The following is a 24,000-nucleotide window of genomic DNA, read 5'->3' as shown; positions in this document are numbered from 1 at the left end:
AGTAGAGGGTCGCCTGAACCGTCAAATGTAGGCGAGCTGACCCCATTTTGTAAACCCGTGGTCAAAAATCTAGGGGTACTGTTCGACAATACCTTAATTTTAATCGAAAAGGTAATCCATGCCTTTGTGTTTACAAGGCTTAACTATTGGAACTCTTTGTATGAGGATGTCTGCCAAACAGCTCTAAATCGATTGCAATTAGTCCAAAATGCCGCCGCTAGGCTCTTGACAGGGACTCACAATTAGGATCATATTTCTCCTACTCTGTCTTCCCTGGGCTGGCTGCCAGTCCAGCCCAGGATTGATTTTAAGCTCCTGGTATTTGTTTGTAAGTCCTTAATTGGGTTAGCGCCATCCTATCTGTCAGAGCTCTTACAGGTGCACAATCCTCCTAGGATGCTGAAGTCTTCTGACCAGTCTTTTTTAATTGTTTAGAGAACTAGGTATAAGCAAAGGGGTGAGCGGACCTTTGCTGTGGGAGTACCAAAGAGATGGAATAGTCTACCACCTCACATTAGACTTGCTCTAACTATTATTATTTTATTTTTTTAAAGACGTTTGAAGGCACATAATCTTTATCTTTTGTCAGTACTGTTTTTATGTGTCTTGTCTGTGTTTTGAACATTTTACTACAAAGTAAAGTATTAAGACTAAGTTCAAATCGCCCGCCTTATTGGCAGAGGCTATTTAGGCTGACATCTGGCTGGGCCAGACAAAATCTGACAAATCTACCCGAGTTTGAATCCACCTTTTGCTGAACTTGCTCATGTCCCTTTTCCCATCGCATACCAGAAAGCCATTTATTTTCAATCAAAATGTAAGAAGATATTTGTAAAGTGGGTTTATAACAAGAGAGATGCTCACGTTCGCTCTAAACAGTGTTAGCTACTCAGTTGCTTACCCTTATGACACACAGCTAAAGTATTCGTAATAATTTTGACCTTTTATTGAAAGTAGCCTACATTTACCTATTTATTCCTTCACAAGCAGCCAGAAAAACAGTTTAGTTGCGTTTGAGTTGAGTCAGGTGTGACGTGCGAAAGGCACACAATATTATTCAGTGTATTTGTAATTGCGCTAGGTGGCACTTATAATCACAGAAATGACATGCTTCACCTTTAAACGCTACAGCGCATCAGCAGAAGACACACGTCTAAATCAGAGATGACAAATAAACAAAACCTTGAAATACAAGTCTGTATGGCATGGTTTCTTTTACATAAGCATTTTTTAGAAATTTTTTAACTTGAGCATTCAAGTTTAGGTTCAGTAATTTCACTTATTGTCGTCTCAATTTTAAAAATGTCCCTTTCGTCAATTAATTGGACTGCAATATTAAATGTCTTGGGCTGCAAGAGCCGGTTAAGTCCATGTGTGCTTTTTTTGTTGCAAAAAAAAAAAAAAAATACTCTAAGTCCACTTCTTTGGACAACAAAACAGTAATTGTAGTAGACAGTTGCAAATCTCTAAAGATGCAACCGGAAACATTGGACATGATGAAAGCAGAATTTAAAATGTAACTGAAGAAACTTATCCACAAAGAAGGGGGAGCTGTGATGCAAGTGACTGCTACGTTTGTTTCTGTCAGAGCAGCACAAGGAACACTGTTGTGTTTACATGCTTCTAGTGCTAGACGGTATACCGGTTAATACTGAATACCGGTGTTTATATTTGTTATGATATGAATTTATATCATACCGCAATACCCCAATAGTATGTCGCTTAAAGGAACACTCCACTGTTTTTAGAAATAGGGCTTATTCGACTTCTTTACTACATTTAGATGCATTATTGTCTCAGTACATACATCGTTTTAGTTTGGCAGGGTTGCCGCTAGCTTAGCATAATGAATGGAATCCTATGTTGCCAGCTAGCATGTCCCGAGTAAATGTGATCAAAAAAGCAGATTCGCAAAAATCCTCCATATGCCAGCAAACCAATGAGAATGCTGAACAATGATGACCATATATAACAAATCATAGGCACCAATACTGATGTGGACCCGCTTACCCCAAACCCTCCATAATGGGCAGATTTGAAAAAAATTACTGTCCTAATATCTCTTATGAAGTATTTATGTGATGAAATGCCATGTAACAAATAATATGTCTGTCTAGTTTGAACTTGCTGCTTTCTAGAAACTTCTGTCTCAGCGGGAAGCTTTGCTTTTAAAGACCTAATAAAATATTTCAACTCCGGTCAATATTTTGTGCCTAATTATTTACTTGTGGCAAGTAGAAGAGTAATAAGCGGGGTCCCAGGGCCCTTTACGTCAGGGTCCTGATCACCCTGTCAGAGATTATACTGTGATAAAAAACAGCTGGATGTTCATTATGCCTTACTTATCAGTTCAGTTCCTCCAGGTTAGAAACAGACAGGACTTAAATGTCAAATGGACATCAAAGATCCCTCAACACAAGCCTATTCACACACACACACTTTCATACCTGCACCATGTTTTCACTGAGAACTTTCTCGTTGACCTCCAGGATGACATTCTTCATCTCTTCATAAGGCATCCTGTTTGAACCCAAGAATATAGCTGCAACACACACACACACACACACACACACACACACACACACACACACACACACACACACACACACACACACACACACACAGTTCTAAGCAAACAACACTACAAATGACAGTGTCGAACTAGTGAGATATTTCACATCTGAATGAACATGCTGGTACTCACAGAGATTCTGGGATGTTTTGGAGTCGAGCACCTTCAGCTCCTTCACCTTCTTCTTCTGAGTGTTTTTCTTCTCTTCAGAACCCTCTTGATCTTTCTTAACTAGAAATAGAGAGAGAGAACAGGTTAAGTACTCGTGTGTTTGAGAAAGGAGCTGAAATTATGTTTCTGTAAGGACAGACACGTCTCTCTCCCACACACACACACACTTTGACTGTCAGGGTTACTGTACTCATACAAGCTAAATGGGTTTTTGGGGAGCTGATATGACACGTCAAGAAGTGACATCAGTGTCATGTGGTTTTATGTACTGTTCTTCATTTAATATTTCTTTAAACAATTTCAAATAGTTAGATGATTATCATATGTGCAGTTATGAATTCATGTTAACTGATGTTAACTATATGTTATATACTAATATACAATTTCTTAATATTTTGAATTACATATTTTTTTTTCATTTAAGTACTAAATGAAAACTTAATTATTTCACCTAGTTGGCAACATTGTACTTTAGAAATGTAATAATTGTATTTTGTTATATTTCTTCCTAAGTAATATATATATATATCATTTTTTTAAAGCTATATTTAAATTGCAGAAAACAAAACTCTGCACAACAGGAACATTTTAGTGAACTGAAAAATAACTAACTAACTAAATAAATAAATACATTTGAAAAATATAACCTACAATTTGATGTTGAAAAAATAAAAACACTGTGCACACTTTCTCCTCTACCTTATAGTTGTAAATAAATTACAACGGACACACACACACACATACACCGAACAGCACAAACAGCACACACACTCCCTATCAGTGTGTTGGCATCTCTGTTCTAAAGACAGCCTGTGAGGGGAGCAAAAAGAGGTCAGAGGTCTTAGGTCAGGACACAGGGTTGAGAGTCAAACGCCCGACAGCTTCAATGAAACGTGAAGACTGAAGTTCACACTACTGACGAGTCTCCAGAGAAGGACACACAGTGTCAGATGACTGTCAGCTTGTGTATGTATGTGTGATAATCGCTAATAGTGCATGAAACACAATCAAGATCAGATAAACATCTTCACCTCTATCTGCAGCCTGGCCTGTTACTCTCATCTGTCCATGTCTGCCCTTTATTCTTTCTCTAATGTCTTTCTGAAAACTTTCTCTCCTCCATTTTCAGCCTCCTTTCAAACTTTTTTTTTCTCTCTTTACCTCATTTCCAAGCAGTACATTTGTCTCTGGCATCTGAGTGTGTGTGTGTGTGTGTGTGTATGTGTATTGAGTTACAGCAGCATATGGAAACGCTCAAGAGAGTGAAGCAGCTCTGAATTACACACACACACACACACACACACAAACAGACACACACACACGCGTTTTTCAAGACTTTCCATAGACATAATGTTTGTTTTTTACTGTACAAACTGTATATTCTCTCCCCTTACACTAACCCTACACCTAAACCTACCCATCACACACAACTACAGGCATGTTTACATTTTAAAACAACTCATTCTTTATGATTTATAAGTTGTTTTCCTCAGGATGACCAAAAACTGTCCCCACAAGGACAAGGAATTCCGATTCTGCCATCTATGTGGGGATATCCTCATAATGTAGGGTTTACCATGACCATACACACACACACACACACACACACACACACACACACACACACACACACACACACACACACAGTTTTGTCGTCTACAGAAAACACATAACATCTCATCTCATCCATTTAAACACACAGAACTTAATTTCGTCCTCCTAAGCCCAAACAGTGGCAAACACATTAGCACAATACTCTTATTTACTTCAGATTATATATATAAAAAAAAAACATTTAATTAGTTTTATTGACCTAAGAATGAAAATAAATATACATACAATTGAATTTTCTACACATTTAAAATGGATAAAAAAAAAAAATCAATTTCTATGATTACTTTATACATCCTTTTTATGTACTATAAAGCACAGAATAACTGAATAATAAACATCTTGAATCTGTTTAAAGCTAAGGAAAAAATAATTAGAAAGAAAGTGAAGACTAGATAGCGAGATCATTTCACTAATCCGCATACAGCATAACATGATCTGAAATGTCTGTCAGTGGGTCAGTGTGTGTGTGTGTGTGTGTGTGAGAGAGAGTGATTGATTTTGCGCTCAGCCAGTGAACACACAGCTATAGCCTCTGCATCTTCACTGCCTGTGATTCATAAAATGGGATCTGTATTCAAAATGGCTGCTGGTCTCGCTCTCTCACACACAGACAGACAGTCTCTCTCTCGCCCTCTCTTTCTCACACCAGACACACACACACACACACACACACACACACACACACACACACACACACACACACACACACACACACACACACACACACACGAGATTCCAAAACTCATTTATGAGCCTATGGCGCCTCTGCAGGTCACAGCGCAAACTGCAGCATGACAACAGCACATCTGTGTTACATTAACATTACATTTACAAGAGTGTGTGACTGTGTGTGTCAGGAACTATGAAACACTGTCCCTTTAATGTTATTGTTTCTGGATTGTGCTGTAAATGTCCCGCTGTCTTTTGTATTTTTGTATTGCCTGAGGTCTATTCATCCACTCAGGCTTTTATCTTCGTCTCATGGCATCCAGCCTCAGTACACAGCTGCTTTACACAAAAGAGCTCACACACACACCTTGAAATCAGGACATATCACTGACATATTTATATATCTCCAAAAAGAGTAAATTGTTCCTAAAGGGAGGTTTGGTCTTAGTTTTCCTCTTGGGGCAAAAACAATAAACACCCCAAACTATTCTCTCTCTCTCTCTCTCTCTCTCTCTCTCTCTCTCTCTCTCTCTCTCTCTCTCATAGACAAAATGATTTTCATCCTGTACAAACTGTATATTTTATCCCCTTCCCATCATACAAAACTTCCTATATTCTATATTTTCAAAAAACATGATTTAAGCTGTTTTCCTCATAAGGACTAAACATTTTTCCGATAAGGATTTTGTATATCGCCATCTTAAGATCTTAACAAATTTGTGGGGGCATTTTGTCCTCTTAGCAGAGGGTTTACCAGGACCACACACACAAATCAGAAAGTGTGTGGATATTTCTGTAAGTGTCCAGCTGTCTTTCCACTTCTGCCCGTCTCTGTCTGTCATACATTAAAATCTTTGTGTTTTTGTGTTTATTATTAGTTGAGCGAGAGCCACAGACATCATGTCTGCTGTTTCTGGAACTCCTGATCTCAGTTTAAACACACACACACACACACACACACTCTTCTTTTCCCATACAAGGCAAGAGTTTATGTGAGTGGAGGTCACAGTGAGACAGAGAGACACACAGACATGTCCAGCATGTTAAAGTGTAAAGTTAACTCCACCTCATCAGCAAACTGCACACAAGCTCAATACAATACAATCACACAAAGAGAAACTGTGTTCTTTCATCTCTCTCTCTCTCTCTTTCATTCCAGAGTATTTTTAGTCTAAAGTGCATTACTGAGAGCCTTCTTTGTTCTGTAAGAGTTTATGGTGGAGCACCAGCGCCTCTAGTGGCAGCACACACACTCTGCAGCCTGAACTTACACTAAACTTATTGCAAAACACCAAACTTCACCTCACTCCTCTTTCAGAGTTTTGGATTTGAAATTTGGAGAAAAGTTTATACTAAACGCCATACTAAAACTTGCAATGTATAACAGTCTAGAGGTCAACCACACACTGAATGTGAAATGAATGTAACTTATTTCTTGTCATTGCTTATATTTCACTGAAGCTTTTGTAATAAGTACAATCTCTCCTTTGTGGATTTAATTGCATGTTACTTTTGTTACTTTGTTACTTTTAAAAGTTGAACTTTGTTCTATTCCAACGTTCCGAAGACTAATTTTAAACAGACGCAAGCACTTTTATACACAGTCTTAAAGGAAAGAATGTTTCTCCTCCTGAGAGAAAGGGAATGTACTCGTCAGCAAACACACACACACACACACACACACACACACACTTCATACTTCAGTAATCTAATAGAAAACAACTCACTCAGTAAAAGTGCTGCCTGCAGGAATGCAGCTCTCTGAGAGTTTGACACAAAGACGGAATGAAAGGAAAGAAGGACAGATGCTGAAGAGAGAGAGAGAAAGAAACAGAGCAGGTGGTCGTTGTTTGGGGCTTTAAATGTAAAACAGAGCAGCAGCTGATGAGACACCGTCCCTTTAAACTTTAAATGCCCATGTGTGTGTGTGTGTGTTTCTGGGAGTTTCCAGGGCTCCGGTTGCCGAGGGTAACCTCGGAGCTGAAAGGGGCCCTTCATCCTGTTTTTGTGTGGAGAGGAAGGAATGAGAGCGGAGAGAATGGAGAAGGGGCGAGCGGAGGGGTGACTCAGTGCCAGATGGCAGGGTGTGGTGTGACGGGGGCGGGGACACGGACAGGAAACGGGAGGGTCAAATTCAGGGGGACGGACTGTGGGCGGGGTTTAGAGTGTGCTCACTTGCGCACCCCTGGTGCATGAACGGTGCAACTGCAGTGTGCAAATATTAAGATGGGTATTTAGATGATAATGCATAAAATATCAGCAGAAAAAAATGCCAACATCACGAAAAATTGTAAGACAATACAGGGACTAGAAGTCCAAGTCAGAATACAGAATGTTATAAAGCTTTTAAAGGGGAATCAGATGAATATTTTTAATTACATATGACTGCAATTTACAAAAAAATGTAAGTAAATTAAAATGAATAATGAAGTTAATAAAAAAGAAATCACTTTTTCACAATATATAGGCCTATATATATTTTTTCTCTACAAACCATGGTGACAATTAAATTAAAATAATTAAATTAGAATATAAAGTTTATTTCCAAATGATAAACAGATTAATCGTTTTAAATTGAAATTACATGTAAATTACAATGAATGAAGACGTCAATACATTTATGAATATTTTCACTTTCACAAACACATACATACATATACATTTTTTTTCTACAAAATATGGTGACAATTAGAATATTAAATTAAATACAACACTCAATTGCTCATCTTACAGTTAAACTAAACAAATATATAATTTGTTTTGTTCTAAGGATAGTTTAAAATTAGGATTGATAAGGATAGTTTTTAAGTTTCAAATGTAATTCAACTTTTTAACAGCATCCATATGAGGTTAAAAAATATCAACGTATAAACTAAAGCATCTATTATATGTATTTTATTATTATATATATTTGGCTGTACTAATCTATTTGTGATGTCACAGTGCCATCTACTGGAGCAACTGTGAACTGCAGCATTTCATTTCTAAGCATTCAGACTGATTTATTACAGAGAAGAAAAAAATCACAAGAGTATACGGGTGGAAAGTCTTCTAGCTTGAGATTTCAAATTTACCTCACACACACACAAAGCCTCGTTTATTTCAATTAAAGCGTGTAATTAAATTCAACAGGCTGTCAAAGGACAGAGAATAAGTGTGATAAAGTTGTGTTTTGGCATATCAATTTTAACGTGTTTTGTTGACTGTGACATTGGCACTAAGTGACCTCGGGAGTGAAAGTGTGTGTGCGTTCTCTGCCCCTCCGGCCATGAAGGTCTGCAGCAGTGACGCACAAACACAGTACGACTTGAATTACTGATCAGATGTGCGCAAACACACACACACGCTGTGGCTGAACACAATCATATTTTAACTCTCAGGAATGTGGGGATAGATTAGGAACACAGCACGCACGCACACACACACACACACGCACACACACACACACACACACACGCACACACACACACACACAAGCACACGCACACAGAATAATGATTTTAAATCAATGTTCCATCCGCTCCCATACAGACCCACGTCAAGATTTACTACAGCAATTACAGCAACCTAATTATACACACACACGCACAAACACACACACACACACACACACACACAAGTGTAATAAGTCTATGACTCAGTCAATCTGTCCCTCCTTCACAGCTCAGAGCTCCAGGGAGCCTGTAGGACAAACACACACACACACACACTGGATGTTGTGAAGTTAATAAGATGCTGAGGTGACTGTGCGCAAAAATATATGAAGGTCACACACAGAAGGAACAAAACACATCGATCCACATCTGTGCAAACACACATTTCAATAAACAATTAAGCACACACTCAAGGACATCAATAACAGGTCCATCTAACAGGGTTTAGTTAAGTCAGTGTGGATGCAGCAGATACATGATACAAAAGTGTGTGTGTGTGTGTACAGATCAGAGTCTATTTCCAACATGTAATTACACACACCGATGACTCTTAAACAACAGCTGCTACAACTTACACTCCATCCATGTGTGTGAAATGAACAAACCAGAACGATATTTGATAAAAGATGCCTTAAAACACTGCCCTCTAGTGGCAGATGACGAACATGAAAATGTTTCTCTTCTGCTCACCAACACTACATTTATTTGATCATTTGTAAAAACATTTATATTGTGAAACATTGTTACAATTTATAATACTCGTTTTGTGAATATATTATAACATGTCATTTATTCCTGATCAAAGCTGAATTTTCAGCATCATCACTCCAGTCTTCAGTGTCACATGATCATTCAGAAATCACTCTGATATGAGGATTTGCTGTTGAACTGTTGCGCTGCTTCATATTTTTGTAGAAACCATCAATTGAATGCATCATTGCTGTATAAAAGTTTACTAAAAATATTGAACGTTAGCATATATAAATATGCATTATTATTATATAAACTGAGGGATATGATTAACCGTCATTATGCCAGAAATGTGGCAGACAGTCTTTAACTTGTTTCGACATCAGAACATTCCTGTCGGCAGATGAAGCTGGTGGACTCACACACATCGCCACAAACACGGCACCAAACCACAAGAACAAACACAGAGATAGAGTCTGTCAAGACGCTCCATCTCTTATTCTTTGCTGCGGGCGAGACTACAGGCGTGCGACCAGAGCTGCAAAACCAGACAGAGATGCCAACACACACACCAGAGACCAGAGACCAGCTCAGGGTCTGGCCTACAGACACACACAACAACATGATTTCGGTGTCTGTCACACATGGGTGTATGTGTGTTAGTGTGAGTTTGTGTACGAGTGAGTGAGAGAGAGAGTGTGTATGTGTGTGTGAGAGAGACTGAGTGATTGAGTGAGTGTATGTATGTGAGAGTGGAAGTGTGTGTGTGTGTGTGAGAGTGAGAGTGAGAGTGAGTGGGAGAGTGAGTGAGTGAGTGAGTGAGAGAGAGAGAGAGAGAGAGAGAGAGAGAGAGAGAGAGAGAGAGAGAGAGAGAGAGAGAGAGAGAGAGAGAGAGAGAGAGAGAGAGAGAGAGAGAGAGAGAGAGAGAGAGAGAGAGAGAGAGAGAGAGTGTGTGTGTGTGTGTATGGGGGTTTCATTATTCAGCAAAACCAAAAATAAGACATTTAGCTGAAAGTCCACGCTGCTCTTTTCCATATAACAAATGCAAATACAAAATAAATAAAGTCATACTGAAAGGTGACAGAATCCTTATTTTTAAGTAAACTGCCTCTTTAAATACGTCACTGTGTGTGTATGATATTTATATGCCTCTCGTAAAGTCACACACACACAGTCTTTTTTGATGATGTTCTTTCTCTCCTGAGGGTCTATAGCTGTGTTGCTTTGGTTAGTTTGACCTCTTTCTGTGCTGGAGTTCACAGTGGACCATCCAATTAAACACACCAGCGCCGCACACACCCACACAACCTTCAGAAGCACATTATCTCTTATTCTGTCTTTCCCTGTCCATCCTCCAGGGATCTGGCCTCCTTCACTGGCCATAAAGGATAAGCACATCACCATTCTAAGAGAAAGAAAGAGCGAGCTAAACTGACCGTCACACACATCAGCTGTATTATATGACGGATTAAAGCGATAGTTCAGCCAAAAATGTAAATTCTGCCATCATTTATTCACTCTCATGTCGTTTCAGTCCTTTTGACTTACTTTCTTTTGTGGAATACAAAAGATTTTTTTTTTTTTTTTGCAGGATATCCTGGTGATTTGTTTTAAAGAATATTCATACTTGTATGAAACTTTTGGATATTCTATAAAAAAAATTTTTTTTTTTTTTTACTCTCCAAAAAAGACAACTTTACTGTTCAAAAGATTGTTTTAACGTTTTGAGAAGTCTCTTCTGCTCAACAAGGCTGCATTTATTTATGTGGATTCTTTGATGAATAGAATAACAAGTATTTATTAGAAGTATAAATGTTTTGTAAATGTATTTACTGTCCATTTTAATTCACATTACTGAATAATATTAATTTCTTTAACAAAAAAACTTATGGCCCTTACATCACCACTAATAAAACCAAACTAAATATAATGCTAACTTAGAATGAAAGCGTAAATGTAATTGTATCAGCAGAAACATAGGAACTAGTGTGTGTGTGTGTGTGTGTGTGTGTGTGTGTGTGTGTGTGTGTGTGTTAGCTGTAGGTTTAATTTTGGCCCCTGTCCACTAATCCGAACAGAAAACCCGCAATGATTTCTGACCAGGCCAAGCTAGGGGTGTGTAGAAAGCATCATGCATGCATACACACGTTCAAACAAACACACACGCCTCTAGAAACACTCGAAGAACACAGACAGAAATTACATGAACATGTTATTGACGCATAACCAAACACACATTCACACATCTGAGCATCTGTCAGTCAAATATTCCTAATCGTCAGCAGAAATTCTCTCTGGGGTCCTGTGTGTGTGTGTGTGTGTGTGTGTGTGTGTGTGTGTGTGTGTGTGTAAGCTGGTTTAGGACTGGTTAATCTGCTCAATACAGCTCAGGTTAATAGACAGATGGCAGATGTTATATTACTAAAGATTTACAGGGAAATCAAAGATTGAGGTAAAGCACAACAGCTGCTCACACACACACACATCTTGAATATGTGGTTAACGGGGACTTTCCATAGACGTTTTTCATACTGTACAAACTGTATTTTCTCTCCCCTTACACTAAACCCTATCCCTAAACCTACCCATCACACACAACTACAGGCATTTTTTAAATTAATAATAAATAAATAAAAAAAACTGTTTAATAAGCCAATTACTTAATGAAAACACAGGAACTATCTTCATATACCATGTTTATGTTCTAATACCTATTTCATATACACATTTGTGTCCTAATAAACTACATATACATGTACACACACACACACACACACACACACACACACACACACACACACACACACACACACACACACACACACACAGCGCATACTGCCAAAAACATATAATTATATAAATCAATAATTAATACTATAATAGTATATCAATGCAAGGAAAAGAAACAGTTTCTGTGTAAGTGTAAGAATGAAAACATTACCGATGTACAATAATGGAGACCTGAGTCGTACATTTAGAACTCTGATATTATATTATCTCAAGTTATCCTAACCAGACTGACGATATCAATTAAATAAAAATGCTGTCTGATACCAAAATGGTCTGCTGTATATTTTGATCTATTCTCATCTTTAAAGCAAAGACCACACAGTCTAGACACAAGCATGAATGGGATGTAAGTGTGTTTCTCTCGTGTGTGTGATCTGACCCTGATACCTGTACACACAGACTCTGATACTGCGCTGAAGGTGTTTGAACTACAGCTGTGCACCTCATGTTGTCCACCGGGGAACTGTGTGTGTGTTGCGAGTCATCACACACACGAGTGAAGCAAAACTCACTCTCTGGGTCTCATACACATACACACTTCACAGCATCTGTCAGCTTCACTCACCCGCTGAAATGAAAATCAGTGAGAACTGACAGCTTTATAAAACTTTAAACCTGCAGCTAACCACTCTAAACACACACACACATATACAGACGGAAGCAGTCATACGTGAGAAGTTGGAGATGGAAAGAGTTGAAGCAGAAACACATAAAACCAGAGAGAAACCAGTCACACACACACACACACACACACACACACACACACACACACACACACACACACACACAGAAGTGAAGAGCTCTGAAAGTAATGACTCTCTCTGTGCCACTTGTTTTCACACTTGGCCTGTTGTGTCACTTGATTCAGGAGTCTGAGAGCGGCACGCATGGATTCTGACTGATAAGTGAACACTTCAAAAGAACTTGGACCTCTTCAAATCATCGCAGGGAGGATCGCTTTAGGGTCGTGTAACTCCATCTTTTGTACACCGACAGAGGACAAAGCGACGGGCTTGTTTAAAATCTGATGTGAATATGACCACCTTTCAATACTTCAGCGTCAAGAAATTACGACAGAAATCCTACTATTGCATAACAGTTTTCTAAAAATTGTAAATATGTACATACCATTCAAAAGTTTGGGATAAGTATGATAATTGTACTCATCAAATATGCATTAAATAAATAAAAAGAATTTAGGCATTTGTCATGGTACAAATAATTTCAGACAAATACTGTTCTTATGACCCTTCTACTCAATTCTGAAATGTATCACAATGTCCACAAACATTAAGCAAATCAATGGTGTTTAAAATTGGCTTTATGAAAAAAAGTTTAAATAAGCTGTATGGCTTTTAAATCAAAGGATAAAACATTGATAGTAATCAGAAATATTCCTTGAGCATTTTATATCAAATTATATAAAAATTATATCAAACGAATAATATAAGCTAGAAAGCCCCGCCTACAGTGAAAACCCATTGGTCCATAATCCACTCCACTGCATATTAAAGGGGACATCATAAAAATCTGACTTTTTCCGTGTTCAAGTGCTATAATCGAGTCCCCGGTGCATTTACTCGAGCAGCTCTAGCGACAACAAATGTATTGATTTGTTTAAGATTAAGTATATTTAATGAGCTTCAGCTCCACTGTCATATCTATGGCCCTATCAGTTCACATGAGGGAGATATTATTAAAGCAGGAATTGTAACGATTATCTCGTCCACAGGGCTCATAAACATCTCTTTCAAAAAAACACAATGATTTATTTCTCATCCACCCGTGATTGATTGGAATATTATTTCTATATTACATGGCCCGCACGATCGGTCGATATAAGTGCAAACGCACGGGCGAGCCCAGATCAAGAAATAATTTTCTGCCGACGGGCATACGTTTTGTTAGCCCGTCTAGAAAACACACAGCCCTAGGACTACTATTAGCCTACATTAAAAAAGACATTTTACTCACATAAGTTTGTTGCACCATTCCTGTCGGATCAAATATAGAAGGCACATTAATGTGTCTGCAAATCCAGCACCTGAGACTTGTTTAAAAATGAGTCCGTAGTTAAATGAAGCGAACACGTGTACATGTCTTCCCTCCATGAGCTGAACTTTATTCAATATAAATGTATTGTGTGAATATTAATATCCTAATATTATGATCCAAAGGAAGCTTATGCAGCGACTGTGTTCTTCCACAATATCTTACCATCTTCTTCGCATGTTTATTGCTGCTGGCTAGCGAGCCGATCAGCTTCATGAGTCAGTGGGCGGGGCTACTGAATTACACGTGATTATTTTTTTCTGTAGAGGTGCTGTTTCGCCACACAATGACGTCTAGATGCGAACACGATTGTTCTCTGGGTCTGGTGTCTATAAAAGCTTTTCTTTGACTAACAAGGAAGTTTTCAGCTCTGAAATGTACAGGATATTCTTATATTACCATGACCTTTAATATATCAAAAGCTCAATGGAAAGTTGATTTCTCAATTCATCACCCCTTTAAAGCTCAAGGATCACTGGTCAGGCAGTAATGAAAGGGAGAGCACACAGTTTATAATAGTTGATCTGAGTTGTTTTACACATTTCACCAGTTTACCAGTTTATTGAAAAGGCATAAGGTCTGTATATAATTGGTTTACTGTTAGTTGTAAGTGTTTTTGTGCAATTCGCTGTGTATGTTGATGATAATGCAAGGGAGAGAGAGTGTTTATGTATAAGACTTTAATATGCACTTTTATGTTTTATTCAGCTCGTTTTGGCCATCATTCAGGCAGGGTCTGCTACAACATGCTTGTACTAATAGTGGATAAAAGCAAGATGGCAACATAAGTTAAAACCGTAATTAAATCAAACTATACCCGTTTCTATCTCCATGCAGCATTTATTTTCTGGCTTTGTAGGCATTATTATCCAAGTCCGGATCAAACTGAACACTGTTAGCTTTAGACATGTTATGTTACTGTACAATCTATTGAAGGTCCACCCTCTTCTTGAAATAACAGGTAGAGAGCATCAGCTGATATGCATTTAAAGGGACATATACAAAAATGGTGTGTTTTTTCTCACCCCCAAAAAAGACAATTTTAACAAGCTATAAAATTATCCCTGGGGGTATTTTTTTAGCTAAAACTACACATACACACTATGGGGACATCAGATACTTATTTTACATGTTGTAAAAAAGGGCATAATATGTCCCCTTTAGATGTGTTCTGATTAGCTGTAATTGATTCACGTTGTGCAGCAACTTTCTGTTAAAAGAAATAATGCTGTAAACTTTTATTTTTTGGATGTTATATTTGGTGTATTCATAGGATTGTGTGTTCAGCTCAATTCAAGAGGAAAACATCCTCAGTATCTCTTTCTCTCGCTCTCTCTGAGTTCTGGACGAGAAAAGGACATTGAGTAAGAGTGTATGGGGGAGGCACTGTCTCTTAATTAAGAGTCACTCCATATCGTGGCTCTAACGAGGTCACTCTAATGAGGTCACAGGCAAGGGGAGGAGCTACAGTCTTTCCTCAAGAGGACACACACACACACACACACACACACACACACACACACACACACACACACACACACAAAGAACAAATCCAACACGTATTCACTAGTACACTGAAAACACGTGATGAAAAACACAAACATGCAGGAGAGAAAGAGAATGTGCCTTTGGCTGGTAATTGGAAACATATACAAGCGTCTCTCTCATTGTTTCTTTCTCTTGTTCCTGTCTCACTCTCTCGCTCCATCTCTCTCTTAATCTTTTTTCTTCCTTCTCCACTCCATCTCTCTCTTTACCTCCTACAGTTTCTCCTACGCTCACCAACACCTCCGTCTCTCAGATTATATTTTTGACAGCCCAGTGACACACAAGACTGACTTGAAAAATGAAGGGAAAAAAACCACACACTCTCTCTCACACACACACACACACATACACCTTCTGAAGTGTACCATCAGTATGGATACCATCACATTACACTGACATGACTGTGTGTGGGGACGTGGGCCCAGAGTGCACAATTAAGACTGAAATAGTGTCCTTGGGAACCAAAACCACAGCTGATATGACTCAACAGATGGAGAGAAAGAGAGATACAACAACAAAAAAGACAGAAAAGACAAAACACAGAAATAATGAACTACTGAACAAAGGAATTAAACAAACAACTAAATAAAAATAAAGGAACAAGAATGGAAAGAATGCATGAGCAAAATAAAGCTTGAAAAAAAAACTGTGAGAAAGAAGGAGCTAATGAAAAGTAAAGAGCATGACTGCTTCTCTGAAAGATGAGCAGCGTTTAACTGACATATGAAATAAACGGTCCCTGTTTTTAAAAGTAATTAGTTATACTTTATATTCTCAATTATTTGATTAAACACTTATATTTTTAAGATCCTTGATTACATTTTACAATATATATGTATATGTCCGGGACACTCAAGGACATTCATAGAGTTGTCCCATAGCCACTCCTTTGTTATCTTGGCTGTGTGCTTAGGGTCATTGTCCTGCTGGAAGATGAATCCTAGCCCTAGTCTGAGGTCCAGAGAGCTCTGAAGCAGATTTTCATCAAGGATGTCTCTGTACATTGCTGCATTCATCTCTTCCTCGATACCAACTAGTCACCCAGTTCCTGCCACATCCCCACAGCATGCTGCTGCCACTACCATGCTTAACTGTAGAGATGGTATTGGCCAGGTGATGAGCGGTGCCTGGTTTCCTCCAGACATGATGCTTGCCATTCAGACCGGAGTTTTTTTGTTTCTCATGGTTTGAGAGTCCTTCAGGTGCCTTTTGGCAAACTCCAGGTCAGAGTACGAGAGTGGAGTGGGAGCGGAGTGACGTGATTTTGAATAGAGTGAGGAGCACATTTTCTAAAAGCCTGTGCGTTGTGATTTTCATTGGCTCCACTAGCGCTCCATCACGAGTACAATTCATGCCAAAGGCCTATAATATTATAGTCTTTTTAGCCAGAACTCAAACATTAAACACAATTATCTAGCTTGATTCAGATGGATCACTAAAATCAGAAAGAATGTGCAGGTTTATGATGACGGCAATGGCCATGAGCGGGATGTTATAGTTCAAGGAAATTGTTTGTACCTTCTACTTACTGAATACGATCTGGTGAAAGCTCATTTTAAACAGGTAGCACTTATTCGCACATGCAATCTCTCTCTCTAATGCATTCAAACAAATGTAATCTTGCAGTGCTTATCCGCTTACAGTTATCTGTATCTGATTTTAAATTAACAGAAACCTGTAATGTGACCTGTACATTAAATAACCGATGAAAACAATCTATTTTCATCTTTGCAAATTTCAAAATTTGCAAAAGCAGCAATGATGTTTAACTTTTAATGCTGATAAAGCTTAATAAGCTTATGTGATAGGGAAAAATGTTTGCAATAAACCACATTGAACTATCACCTATCGTTTTGTTTTTGTTTTTCCATTTAGTGTGTTATAAACCTAACTTTTGTGATATTACAACCATGAGAAAGAAAGAAAGAAAGAAAGAAAGAAAGAAAGAAAGAAAGAAAGAAAGAAAGAAAGAAAGAAAGAAAGAAAGAAAGAAAGAAAGAAAGAAAGAAAGAAAGAAAGAAAGAAAGAAAGAAAGAAAGAAAGAAAGAAAGAAAGAAAAGAAGTGAGGAGTTTAATCAGTGATCTGAAGGGACTCAATAATGAGACGCATGACAGGAAATGTCAACGGAGAGAAAAAAGATGGATAGAATAACAGAGCGGAGGGGAGGAGAGAGAGAGAGAGAGAGAGAGAGAGAGAGAGAGAGAGAGAGAGAGAGAGAGAGAGAGAGAGAGAGAGAGAGAGAGAGAGAGAGAGAGAGGGGGAGGGATGGATAAACAAACACAAAGCATGAAGGAGAGTTCAATGAACAAACGAGTGGCGATGAGATCGTTTACAGCAGTAACAAAAATATAGATGATTACAATCAATCCCAGCATGCACTGCCCTTCACACAACCTTTATATATATACACACACACACACACACACCACAATTACACTTGAGGACGTTATGTTAACGATGGAGAAATGCCCATGGAAACTGAAACAAGAACGAAGAACAAATGCAAGAGGGAGGGAGGGAGAGGGAGAGAGAGAGAGAACGATTGGAGGTCACTAAATCTTCAGTTTGACAGATTGTCTCAAAGACACAAATGGATTAAACATACACAAACACACTCACCAGGATTATTAAACAAGTATTAAAAAAACATACAAACAGAAATATTAAGGACTTGTAATATCAGCATTTCTATATGATAAACTCGTGTCAACATGTGTCGTGTCATATCAAACATGAACTGAGCAGCTTCTTCACATGCTACACTCTCCATCATAACCGAAGAGGAGGAAGGATGAACAGCTGGAAATATGAAGACGCCACTGTTGCATGGTCCTCAAAATCAATTTATATTATCCATTATTTAATGAATCTTATGTATTCATTTTCCAGGTACTCAATTAATAAGAAAATATCTTAAATGCACAGTCGCACAAATAAACTTCAATCTTTATATCTATAACCTTATAAAGCTTTTCCAAAAATTAACTAAAATACTTTAAATGCTTATTATAAATCAGTTGAATTTAAATACAATTTATTATTAATATTTAATATTCCTTTTTTATAAATCATAAATGACCTGAATGTAAACAAACTAAATCTAATTGTATTACAATGTACCAATACATTTAATTACTTGAATTATTTAATTATAAATAAAGAAATATAAAGAATAAATACAATTATGTAAATAAAATGTAATTACCATTCATGTTCTAGATAAATACCATTAATCATTAGTGACAGTCCTAGATCATAAACCCAGAGCTGCCATTTGTCCTGCCGGTCAGTCGGCTCTGATTCTCTGAAAATGCATTTGACAGCCTCCATTCAAACAACCTGTGACTGCCGTATGACGGAGGTGCAGTCTAGCACATGCCATTTAGAAGAAATTTTAGTTTCAGAAATCATTTCCAGGATTTTATTGATCGTCCACAATCTCCTACACATAAAAACCCAACGCTCGCTCTCTCTTTTCTCTCTCTCTTCCAAACGACCAGTAATAGCCGGAGAAAGTGATGGTGGCAGACGGCTATAAAAGTGTAATTTGTTCTTTTCTTCCCCTTTCCAACATAAAGCAGGTTCTCTGCTCTCCTCCCACCAGCAAACCGAGGACTCACGGATGATGAAGGTAGTGTGGGTGAAACTCTTCCTCACACAACTATTAGTTCACCCGTTCACTGATGTGAACCTCAGAGGAACAATGTCTGTGTGCGCCAAAAATAATCACACGCTCACACTCCACCTCCTGCGGAGAGTCTGCAGTCATTAGAGGACTAAAGGTCTGATCAACGGTTAATTACTGGCATCAGAGCAGACCCTACAATTAACACAGAGAGAGACGAGAGCGAGGCAGAGGTGATGACGTACAGCGCCACATACGGGTCAATGCCGTCGCTCCATCTGATACCGGGATTTTAGTAGTAACTTTCTGCAAGATTTGATGCGGTAATCAATTGCATTGTGCCGTCTCAAACTAAATGAACAGATCTGAACATGCCAGCACATAATTATGCTTTCGGAAAGATAACATGGTTGACTGATTTACAATCAGAGAACTGCAAGTCGCATTTAATACTATTCAATTTCACTTTACAATTATTATTCACTATACACAATCAAAACCATGGGCTCCCTGCAATTTTCCCCACAAAAAAAAAGAAAAAAAGAAAAGCGGGATGGTTTTCAATTTCACTTCTCAATTATCAGTGGGATACTATACAAAAAAAAAAAATATCAAGGTAACATCATTTTATGATCATGCTCTACTGACAAAACCTCAGATGAAATGACAAAGGAGAATTTAACCATTATAATAATAGTCGGAAAAATCTTTTTATTTCTTCAAATGGAATTGTTTACTGAACCATTTTAGTGTCACGTACATCAGGCTTTTATGGCTCATATAGTATGAAAAAAAAACATTTATTCATATCAATTTTATTCAGAGGTACAAAATGAGTAAAAATAAAATTTAGTGCACATGCTGATATTTATATGAACAAAACATAAGATGAAATATTGATGCTTGAAATGTAAATCAATGATTTTGACAATGATTTATAACTACATAAACTGCATATAAATATCAGTTGTCACTCTATATCTGCCAATAATATATATATATAATATATACACGTATATACATATATATATATATATATATATAGACCTTCTTCAAAAGCCTGATGATCATATTTGAGAATCACATTAACATTTTTTTTTTCCAACAAAAATAAAGTTGGGTCAGTCCAGAAAGTAGGGCCAGTAAAAAATAATTAAATTGAATTTTGAAGAAAAAAAAATTGAATTTTTTTTTTCCTCAAAATTAATGTTATTTATTTATTTTTCAAATTCCATTAAAATTTTCCTGGATTCAGTTTTTTTTTTTCTGTTATTTTTTTTTTTTTTTAAGTTAAATTACATTTTTAGAAATCGAAAAGCATATAAACTTCTATACAATTAAACATTAATTTATTACAAGTTACAGAAATGACTATGAAATATGTTTTTTCCCCTCAAATTTAGTTTAATTTCCCCCAAATTCTGTGTTTTCTGTTTTAAGTTTCCTGGATTCCATTTAAATGGTTTAATTACATTATAATAGCCATAAAGCATGTCTAATTAATTGAATTCATTTTTTTTTATTACATTTCTACGAATGTTCTTTCCCCCACCCACAAATTCTGCACTCTCAGAAAAAAAAGGTAGTGTTCTGTCACTGGGGCGGTACCCTAAGGTACAAAAGTGAAAGGGTACATCTTTGTACCTTACTCACCCTGGTTTTGTACCTTAGAGTGCCGCCCCAGTGACAGAACTGTCCCTTTTTTTCTGACAGTGTGCGTGTATTTTCTGTTAATCAATTGCAGACAAAAATCAATTATCTTAATTATGAAATTAATTTTTTTTCAATAATTGTGATTATTTCTAAAAATAAAGTTGATAATTAGCATTATTATTATTACTACATTGAGACACAATTTCTAATGTACAACAGTAACATAGTTCTGCCAAGTAAAACTGGACTCTTATTTTGACGGGTTGCCATGAACTTCTGTTTTTCTGTGTGTTTATGATATGGAAATAGTTTTTTCTCAAATGAAATTTAATGAAGTGACTCTTCATGGCTCTGGAAGTTCATGGATTCATGTCTTCATAAAGCGAGACTGCAAAGGCTGAAAACACTGCAGGCATCACACATGCTTCTCTCTCTCTCTCTGTGTGTGTGTGTGTGTGCTTGTTTTTGTGACATATCAGGACAAAAATGAGTATAATAACATGTGTATGACACAGGTATTACAGAAAATGGTGACATATCAGGACATTACCCCATGTCCCCACTTTTCAAAATGCTTATCAATCACACAGGGTGAGTTTTTTTGAAAAAGTAAAAATGCAGAATGTTTCCTGTGATGGGTAGGTTTAGGGGCAGGGGCAGTGTAAGGGGATAGACAATACGGTTTGTACAGTATAAAACCCATTACGCCTATGGAATGTCCCCACAATTCACAAAAACAAACATGTGTGTGTGTGTGTGTGTGTCATTCACACGGAAAGTGTAGGATGCATGTTATCTTGAAATATTACTAACAGCATAAAAAGTATTCTTATGTTTACTTTAGAAGAATCAGTTCAAATATCACAGCAAAAGACACATGAACCAATGAGCTAAATTTATCAGAACAATCACAATTAGACTTTCCCCCAAATCGTGCAGCCCTAATACACACCAAACACTACTTTCTTTCAAGAATAGTTTTTAGCATGTTATTCTGAACAGAGAAAGATTCAGATGTATGGCGACATTCAGCTGTCGGCTCTAAAGCGCTTCTACATTAGCGCACGGCCAGAGAACATGTGTTCCTCAAACCGGCCTGTATTATTCATGGACTCTCTCTCCTCTGGTCTGAGTTGTGCATGATGATGGTTTTAATGGAGCTCGTGCACTTACAGACGTTTACAGAGGAGGAAAAAGACTTCAGTCAGAAAGACAAGTGAATCTGATCCATTAGGAGCTCATTAATATCATCCAGCACTAACGACAGTCATCAGTCACTCCAACACAGACTGAAAAAAAAAACGTGTCCAGAGCCACTAAAGGAAATGCTAGTGAGTGTCTCTATTTAGATGATAAACAGGAAGAATCCTGGATCGTGACTGAAACGGCAGCAAGCGTCCAAGAGAATCTCAGTGAGAACTTCAAACTCTCATACACACTCGTTGTGCTTTTGAGGCGACGCACCAAACAAAAGCAAAAGAGAATCTGAAACGGATCCATTGATTTACCAGATAAATAGAGAGATGATGTGGTTCTTCCTTATATGATATGCACATATACATCAATCAAAAATACAATGGTTAGAAGCATCAATACAAAAAAATCACTATGATGTTCATAAAGAATGTGCTGATAAGATGACCCCAAAAAATGTGTGTGTGTGTGTGTGTGTGTGTGTGTGTGTGTGTGTGTTTCAGCACCAGCAGGCTGATTCAGAGGCAAAATAACTGCAGGCAAAACATGCCCTCAATACACAAACAAACACATTACACACGCACACACAAGCGCGTGCAATGTTTTTATACTGAGATAATTTATATCCCCCCAACCTCCTAACCAAAACAAACAACTAAACTTTAAAAAAAAAATGTATTTCAAGTATTTGAAGTATTGGGACAGTTTGCATGTCCTCATAATATTGGGGGAAAAAAAGGTTTTGCTACGCTGTGATGCCAATTTCGGCAGCCAGTAACACACACAAACACAAAGAGCAACGTATTTACACATTTATTTTTGCTTCAAATTTAGTGCACTGAAGTCAGCAGAAAGCACACTTTAAAGCTATTTATCAACACAGCCTTTTGCACACACACAAAAAAAAAACGTTTAATGAAGAAACAGAACAATGGTGTGAAATATGAAAATATGAGCCTCCTTCTAATAAAACAATTATTAGTTCTCAATAGTCAACTGATTTTACTGTGGGTGGTTAATATGGCCTTGCTATGCAGTTGCTAAGGTGGTCTGGGAGATTGCTAGGGTATTGTAAAACTCACTAGAACTATTCTAGGGTGTTGTGTGTGGTTATCAGGGCATTGATGCGGTTACTAATGTGTTCTGGGAGGTGAGCAGGTATGGCCATGAGGTTGTTAAGGAGTTATGGGTGATTGCTAGGGAATTAACCTGTGTAAAACTCACATGCACTATTCTAGGGTCTTATTTGTGGTTGTCAGGGTGTTGCTATGCAATTGCTAAGGAGTTATGGGTGGTTGTTTGGGTATTCATCCTTATAATACTCACATGCACTATTCTAGGGTCTTATTTGTGGTTGTCATGGTGTTGCTATCCAATTGCTAAGGGATTTTGGGTGGTTGTTAGGGGTGTTCATCCTTGTAAAACTCACATGCACTATTCTAGGGTCTTTTTTGTGGTTGTCAGGCTGTTGCTATGCAATTGCTAAGCAGTTATGGGTGGTTGTTTGGGTATTCATCCTTATAATACTCACATGCACTATTCTAGGGTCTTATTTGTGGTTGTCATGGTGTTGCTATCCAATTGCTAAGGATTTTGGGTGGTTGTAGGGTGTTCATCCTTGTAAAAACTCACATGCACTATTCTAGGGTCTTTTTTGTGGTTGTCAGGCTGTTGCTATGCAATTGCTAAGCAGTTATGGGTGGTTGTTTGGGTATTCATCCTTATAATACTCACATGCACTATTCTAGGGTCTTATTTGTGGTTGTCAGGGTGTTGCTATGCAATTGCTAAGGAGTTATGGGTGGTTGTTTGGGTATTCATCCTTATAATACTCACATGCACTATTCTAGGGTCTTATTTGTGGTTGTCAGGGTGTTGCTATGCAATTGCTAAGCAGTTATGGGTGGTTGTTTGGGTATTCATCCTTATAATACTCACATGCACTATTCTAGGGTCTTATTTGTGGTTGTCAGGGTGTTGCTATGCA

General features: G+C 37.7%; 1 protein-coding gene across 1 annotated transcript in view; it reads right to left on the bottom strand.

The window, feature by feature from the left end:
- LOC137092610 (protein diaphanous homolog 1) overlaps window positions 1-24,000 on the bottom strand; it is a 132,555-nt gene that overhangs the window by 16,409 nt on the left and 92,146 nt on the right. Inside the window, 2 exon segments of the mRNA XM_067456914.1 lie at window positions 2,448-2,542; window positions 2,705-2,803. Coding sequence (XP_067313015.1) covers window positions 2,448-2,542; window positions 2,705-2,803 — 194 coding nt within the window.

The sequence above is a fragment of the Pseudorasbora parva genome, chromosome 11 (genome assembly GCF_024679245.1).
Source record: "Pseudorasbora parva isolate DD20220531a chromosome 11, ASM2467924v1, whole genome shotgun sequence".
Lineage (NCBI taxonomy): Eukaryota > Metazoa > Chordata > Actinopteri > Cypriniformes > Gobionidae > Pseudorasbora > Pseudorasbora parva.
This window is presented reverse-complemented; position numbering and strand designations above follow the sequence as displayed.